This window comes from Solea senegalensis, linkage group LG15 (assembly GCF_019176455.1).
Source record: "Solea senegalensis isolate Sse05_10M linkage group LG15, IFAPA_SoseM_1, whole genome shotgun sequence".
NCBI lineage: Eukaryota > Metazoa > Chordata > Actinopteri > Pleuronectiformes > Soleidae > Solea > Solea senegalensis.
Genome location: NC_058035.1, coordinates 9605720 through 9613583, shown reverse-complemented (window position 1 = coordinate 9613583; position 7864 = coordinate 9605720). Strand labels below are relative to the sequence as shown.

Here is a 7864-nt window from a genome sequence, read left to right as displayed (position 1 = left end):
GAAAACCACGGATCACCAAAAGGTTGACACCAAAATGTCTACCTTAAGTTATACAATGGCTTTCTAATAGATAGTAGATGTTGCTTAACAAGAATTAAGACTGCAACTTAATGCTGAGCAGTATGACCTCCAAATGTAGCAAGTGTGCACAGGGAAAATTGTCCTGTAATGGTTCGACACTAACAGCTGTACGGTATGCTCTGCCTCTCAGCAGCTTGGCCATGTAAACTCAAAGCACACGCTGTCAAATTTCTCTGCTTGTCGAGCAGTGAGGCTACGCTCTGTGGTTCTTTGTTGTCAGACTAGGGAGGGAAGACTATATTTAGTGAGGCTGCAGACCTCCCCCACTAAGTCAACACCTCATCATGTGTAAGCACAGAAATGTACACTAAATTTCTTTTTGCGTGTACAGGCCTGAACTGTTGGTACAGTGCATGTGCTGTTCTTCAGGCTTCGTGCACAGCAAGACTTGCATGTGTGTCAGGAGCACACACAAGAATAATAATGGAATTAAATACAGTTCACCCAGGTATAAGGAAAAAAATTCATTGTCACTGTTGAGACTGCCCTATCTTTATCTCGTAAGAGCAGGGGATGAGAGGAGCTGCTCCAATAACTTCAGACTACCACATCATCCATGATTCAGAATCCATCAAGAGGACATGGTCGGACTTCGGTTATCAATGGCGTCAGCTGCAGTCTTGGCACCAGCGGCGGGTTTTTTCACCGCTGCTTCAGCTCGAGTTTGCTACCTAAGTGCAGGTGCTGAATGAGATGGAAACAAATTGGACTAAGATTTTTTTTTTTTTAATAAAAGGGTTAGTTGAAGGGGCCTTCCACTCCTTTTACTCTTAATATCCCTTTACTTGGCAACTGCAGCCCACTCAATTAGAATAGCTATATAAATTCTGAACTTTATATCTTCCTGCCTGTATGGTCACGTAAGCCGCAGATCCCAGAACAAACTGCCCAGGGATGTGTCAGTGCAAATCCCTAAAGCCTTTGATCCAACTCTTTACCAAGAGGACGAGGAAGATGAGGAAGAGTATCCCGGCATGTCTCCCCATCCTCTTCGGCCAGTTTGAGCCTTTGAGCTCCAGAAGGTGCTAAAGAGCCCCTTTCATCCACTTTATCCTCCACAATGAGGGTCGTGGGGCCGCTGGTGTTAGTCCCAGCTGACAGGTGGGGGTACACCCTGGACAGGAAACCGGAGAACAAGAAGAACCCCACACACACACACGGGGAGAACGTGCAACATGCCTACATCCCTGGTAACCACAAATGTTAATCAAATCCTTCCCTTCCCATAATCCCATAGGTCTTTACTCCACAATGTGACATCCAATCCAGAGATATGACAAGTCTTTGTTTGCAACCCTGTCCTATTATTACTGAACTGAAAACAGTGGATGTTCTGTTCTATTAAATTGGAGGAGTGTCCATTTCAGACAGTCTGTGCTGTTACCACTGCCATTCCTGATAACGCTTGTTTCTCTTTTGTAGTTAAAATCTAGAAAATCTACCACCATGTTGAGCAAAGAGACAAGGATGTACAGACCCTTGGGCCTGGACATGGCAGCCACTCCAAACACTGATCCATATCCTCAAGGAAAAACAGAAAGAAAAAAAAGGTATCGCTTCATGTGTTACATTGCCATCTAGTGCTCAAACCGAAGACAAACAAATTAAGGCCAGACAGAAATGCATTCACGACATTTGATTTCTTGGGTCTTTAATTACAGCTACACAAAGTAGAAGTAAAAATTACAAGTACATACAGTAAATTCAAATGAGAAAAATAATGGATCGCTGTTAAATTTATGAACGATTAAATCAATACCAATAATAAACAGAGGAACGACGGGTTTGACTGGGGCATCCTAACGTCACAACGAACAAATGCAAAATGGCTTGAAATTAGCTTGGAACAAGCAATGGAGGTCCTAAAGGTCAAAATGGAATAAAACTTAATAAATACACAGTATAAAAAGCTCTACTCAAATGTATGTATGTATGTAAAAGTAAGGAAAAAAAAGCCCAAGTACACACCCGCTCCCATTTAAACGTGATCCACTAACCATTTAGAATCAGATCCACTAAAGTTAATAGCCCTTTTCATAAACATAATGAAGACTTGGGATGTTTGTCATTCATACACATAATGAAGTTAGTTACCCCCTCCCCCCCAAAAAAAGAAGAAAATCATTCAAGCGCAACATACATTAAATCAAAATGAAAAAGGGCCCAACAGAGACTAGAATTCTACCATCAGCAGGTGGTGTGCAGCCACCTAGTGGCTATAAGTGTAACGATGTCATGCAGATGTCAAACGGCAGAGTCTGTATTCACAGTTGGGTACAACCTTCTCCTGTTGCCTCATCAGACAACTGTCTGATGACTGTCTCCATAACAAACCCAGAGCAGCTACTAACAAAACGCTTGGTGCTGGCTCAGGTTTTACGGTTTCTCATTTCTCGGTCACTGAACTGCGGGGCGGGGACGACATACTGGATGTGGAGGGACGAACCAGACAACCGGTAGTCTTTATCACACAGGGACAACAAGAGTTCAGGTGTGAGGAATCGGGAAGATGAGGCGCTCAATCACTGTCAAACTTAATAGAGTTGACCGTGGTGGAGATGGCACCGCCGCGGTAGCTTCCCCTCTTCTTTTTTGTCTTCTCGTGGCGGAATGACTTGCCTTTTGTGAACTTGAGCACATCGTTTGCTTTCTCTCCCCAGTCCCCTTTGGCTCCAAACTAAAATGGCAAAAAAAAAACAAGTTAACATGGTGGTAAATTACTTGAGTATTCCCAGCAACTTAAAGCAATGCTGTTATGAGACGTTGAACTGAACCAACCTTTGCGTGAAAGGAGTTGTCTGCAAGACGGGGATCCAAATCAACGTCCTCCTCTCTTATTCTACGGAAAGGTACGTTGGAAGACTAAAAGACAAGTTGTATCCATCAAATTTGATCATTTTACCATTAAGAAATTATCACTTTTATCCAGCTGAGCCGTTTGTTAGTTTCAGAACCTACACTTAACTACAAGCAAATGTTCAGTCTCACCTTTTTGTTGGCTTTAGGGAAAGTCTGAGGCGTAGTTGTTGCCTTTTTGTTTTTTGGTGTCACAACCTCCGTCTCTTCCTCTTCACTTTCTGAAGATTCTTCATCCCTTTTTCTCTTTCCGTTGGTACCTAGATGAATCCAAAGAAAAAAAACAATTGTATGCCATTAAACATTACAAGTGTTCCATAAAGCTAAAATGCATGAAAGCACACAATTCTTTGGTCAATAAAAGTATTGTAAATAATCTTTTATTGTAATTGCAGGCTCCCTCGCCATATCCTAAATGCATTTTTAATCTTTGTGTTGAATAGCCACATCATGCTCAGTATTTGCTCGAGACGTACCGTTTTCAGTGGGAGTGATGGGCACTGTGGCTGCTTTTTGGGGTGCTTCCTCCTCGTCTGATGAACTTTCTGAGGAGCTGCTGCTCTCTTTGGCTTTAGCTGCTGGAGTTGTCTTTGCTTTTGGAGCAGGTTTTTGAGCCTTTGTCACTTTTGTACTTTTGGCCTCTTCCTCCTCCTCAGAGCTACTGTCACTGGATGATTCTCCTTTCTTTGCCAGAGTCTTGGCTGCTGCACTGGTTGTCTTGGGTGTTGCTGCTTTGCCGTTTGTGACTGCAGGTTTAGCAGGGGTGACCTTGGTCTCGGAGTCAGAGCTATCTGAAGATTCAGAGCTGCTCTCTTTGGCCTTCTTTGCTGGAGCAGCAGCAGCCTTTGTGGCTGTGGGTTTGGGTGGCGGTGCTACCTTCTTGGGTTCTTCCTCATCACTGGAGCTGTCATCACTGGATTCAGCAGGGGTCTTAGCAGCAGCAGGTTTCTGGACCACTACTTTAGCTGGAGCTTGCTTCTTGGCTGCAGGTTTGGTGGCCTCATTCTCAGAGGCTGAGCTGTCAGAATCTGAGCTGCTCTCTGCTGCTGCAGGCTTTGATGCAGGTGTAGCAGGCTTTTTTGCTGGGGTAGCAGGTTTAGCAGCTGCTACTTGCTTGGCTTTCACTGGTGGTTCTTCATCGTCAGAAGATGAGTCTGAGCTGCTATCTGCTGCTGGCTTTGTTGCAGCAGACTTCTTGGCCGGGGTAGCGGGTTTAGCTGCCGCTGCTACTGGCTTGGCTTTCACTGGTGGTTCTTCATCCTCAGAAGATGAGTCTGAGCTGCTCTCTGCTGCTGGCTTTGCTGCAGCAGACTTCTTGGCCGGGGTAGCGGGTTTAGCTGCTGCTGCTACTGGCTTGGCTTTCACTGGTGGTTCTTCATCCTCAGAAGATGAGTCTGAGCTGCTCTCTGCTGCAGCAGCAGGCTTTGCTGCAGGTGTAACAGCCTTCTTGGCGGGTAGCAGACTTCTTGGCCAGGGTAGCAGGTTTAGCAGCTGCTACTGGCTTGGCTTTCACTGTTGGTTCTTCATCCTCAGAAGATGAGTCTGAGCTGCTCTCTACTGCAGTAGCAGGCTTTGCTGCAGGTGTAACAGCCTTCTTGGCCGGGGTAGCAGGTTTAGCAGCTGCTACTTGCTTGGCTTTCACTGTTGGTTCTTCATCCTCAGAAGATGAGTCTGAGCTGCTCTCTGCTGCAGTAGCAGGCTTTGCTGCAGGTGTAACAGCCTTCTTGGCTGGGGTAGCAGGTTTAGCAGCTGCTACTGGCTTGGCTTTCACTGTTGGTTCTTCATCCTCAGAAGATGAGTCTGAGCTGCTCTCTGCTGCAGCAGCAGGCTTTGCTGCTGGTGTAGCAGGCTTTGAAGCTGGGGTTGCAGGTTTAGACTTGACTGGTTCTTCATCCTCAGAGGATGAGTCAGAGTCAGAACTGCTCTCTGCGGCAGGAGCAGGCTTTGCAGCAGGTGTAGCAGGCTTTGAAGCTGGGGTGGCTGGCTTGACAGCTGGTTTGGCTGCTGGCTCTTCCTCATCAGAGGAGGAATCCGAGCTGCTCTCTACCACCTTGCTTGGGGGTTTGGATGCAGCAGGAGGTTTTGCTGGGGCTGCAGTTTTAGTGGCAGGAGCCTCATCTTCAGAGCTGCTGTCTGAATTTGAGATTGAAGAAAATCCATCTTATGAACATTTTTGATACACATGATGTACCAGTGCACAACTGACTGTGTTGTATTTGGCCTAGTAAAACAGGTATAGACATTTTTTTAAAAACATAAAGGAAAAAAAAGGGGTCTTACCTGAGCTTGAGGACTCGTCTTTTTTAGCTGGGGTGGTCTTGGCAGGTGCAGGTTTAGCTTTGACCTTCTTTGCTGGGGTCACCTTTGCTGCAGGTTTCTTTGCCTCCTCTTCATCCTCTGAACTTGATGAATCTTCATCTGAATCATCCTTTTTAGCAGATGCAGCCTTAGCAGGTACAGGTTTAGCTGGGGTGACTTTGGCTGGTGGCTTCTTTGCCTCCTCTTCATCAGAGCTTGAATCTGAAAAGATCATGGGCATTAAGAAAGATTTATGTTACTGGCATCAGGTCACGAAGAGAAAAAAAAAAAATCTCAGAACCAAATTCTTACCTGAGCTTTCAGAGCTTGATTCCTGCTTCTTTGCAGCAGCTTTGGCCACAGCGGGGTTGGCCTTGCTCGGTGCTGGTTTAGTTGGTGCTTTCTGGATTGACGCAGGAGGTGGAACCGCACTGTATGCTCCTAACAAGACAGAGGACGTGAACTAGCATTATGACATGTTACAGAGGGCCTTGGTGTAATAACACAATATGTGTATTGTTTAATATCATTGAAACAAGCTTGGGAAAGAGTGAGCCATTTTTGACTATTCTATGTCACATCATAATCAAAAAGATCTTGACAAGTATAAACAAAAGAAAGATACCTGATCTACTTTCACAATGAGGAAAAATAACTATATAACTAACATAAATTGTTACACGTCTTTAATATCATGACATTGTTAAATATGATGCATAAGATATTGCGCATACAATACTGGGAAAGATAAAACAAAATAAAACACACCAGGTTTGGGTTTTTTGTTGGGAGGAGCCTCATCTTCAGATGAAGAGTCTTCACTGCTCGATTCAGCTGCAACAGCTTTGACTGGAGCAGCTTTAACTGGAGCGGCTTTAACTGGAGCCTATCAGAACACATGACATGTGCAGTTAAAATCTGATGTAGTGTACAAATCCATTAGGGTTTAATTGGCCTTGGTCAATAACACCACTATAAACTTTGGAAATACATATAATCAAAATCATAATAATAATAATACACTGCCAGATTATTTAGCATACCTTAGCTGGTTTGTCATCTTCAGAGTCAGAGGAACTATCTTCACTGCTGCTGGACTCCTGCTTTTTCTTTCCTGCAGCACCTTTAGCAGGAGCAGATGGTTTAGATTCTGTCACTGCCCCTGGTTTGGCTTCTGTCAGGAGACACGTACGGCAGGTAGATTAAACACACTTTCATCATCAACTCAAAATTCCAGGCAATATTACGGACATCTGACAATCAACTGACTTGACGCAGGGGCTTTTGCAGGCTGTGCATCATCAGAGTCAGATTCTTCACTGCTAGAGCTGCTGTCCTTTTTTCTTGTGCTTCCTGCAGCAGGAGCGGGAGTGACCTGCTTCACTGGAGCCTATAAGCAGACAATATTAAAATAAAAATTCAAAGATTGGTGGCTTTAAAATTACAGCAATGTCTAGATATGGTTTTCAGCTTTAACTTGGACGTCTCCTCCTCCTACCTTTGCAGGAGCCTTGTTTTCCTCCTCAGAGTCACTGGAGTCCTCACTGCTGCTGGATGCAGCTTTAGGAGCTGCAGCTGCTTTAGCAGGGACCTTAGTAGCAGCTGCTAAAACAAACAGGAGTGGGCTCTGAATGTGTTGTCGTTTGTGTACCACATTTCAACTGAATCAAACAGTCAAACAGACTCATATTACCTGCAGTGGCTGTCTTCGTTGGTTTTGCAACAGCTCCTTCATCCTCGCTGCTTGAGTCATCACTGCTGGAGCTCTCTGTTGTGGTTTTCGCTTTCTTGGATGAGGAACCGCTTGCAGCTCCATCCTTATTAGAAGGCGCTTTCCTTTTCTTGGCCTCAGGAGACCTACAAAGACAGTGATGGCAAGATGAGACTGGATCATGAAATACAACGTACATATCATTCATAACAACCAGCTTGAATTTGTTGGTGTGGTTTTCAATTTGAGCAGTTCCCTCTTTAAACTGAACATAGTATCTACCGATGCATTCAAGGAACAAATAAAAGAAACCAAATTTAGCCTGAAATACTACTGGGACTGCAGTGACTGTAAAAATGCACGTTTAAAAAAAAATGCAGATTAATCTGTATTGTTATAATCTCAATTAACAATAGCCAACTCACTTCACCCAGAAGTTGAAGATGTTAACGAGGTTTTCTTCGTTCTCATCTTGTGGAGTCTGCAGAGGAAAAACACATAAAGTTAAAATTCCCTATACACGATATGATGACACGTTTTAAAATTCAGGACGGAGAAGTGGCAGCTGAGAAGTGTGTGAATAATACGTTTGTCTATTAGAAAAAAGAACCCTCTCTCACACACGTGCTAACTTCTCCGGCCGCACGTTCCCGAGCGGAGCTCGTGCGCCAACTCCGCCTCACCGCACTTTCTGAAAAGACAACATCGGCGCGACTGTGAGACACACAACAACGGCTCCTTACCACTTTGGTCTGCTTCAGAAACTGCTCCGCTGCCTTGGCGAACTTGTTATCCCGCAGGAATGAATACACGCATTTGTAAAGATCACTCGGCACTGAGGTTTTCTCCGCCATCTTCAACACGCTTCTTCTGGAAGGAGGAATAGCCCGGAAGTCGGCGGATGAAGATGACGTAGAC

General features: G+C 44.7%; 1 protein-coding gene across 1 annotated transcript; it reads right to left on the bottom strand.

The window, feature by feature from the left end:
• Positions 1-1715: 1715 nt before the first annotated feature.
• Positions 1716-7857, bottom strand: nolc1 (nucleolar and coiled-body phosphoprotein 1). The gene is given in 14 exon segments (XM_044046246.1): positions 1716-2758; positions 2860-2943; positions 3070-3197; positions 3414-4393; positions 4395-5070; positions 5218-5457; positions 5548-5676; positions 6004-6121; positions 6279-6409; positions 6505-6625; positions 6734-6837; positions 6929-7092; positions 7372-7427; positions 7690-7857. Coding segments are annotated over 14 exon segments (3201 nt in total). The 5' UTR covers positions 7801-7857; the 3' UTR covers positions 1716-2599.
• Positions 7858-7864: the final 7 nt, after the last annotated feature.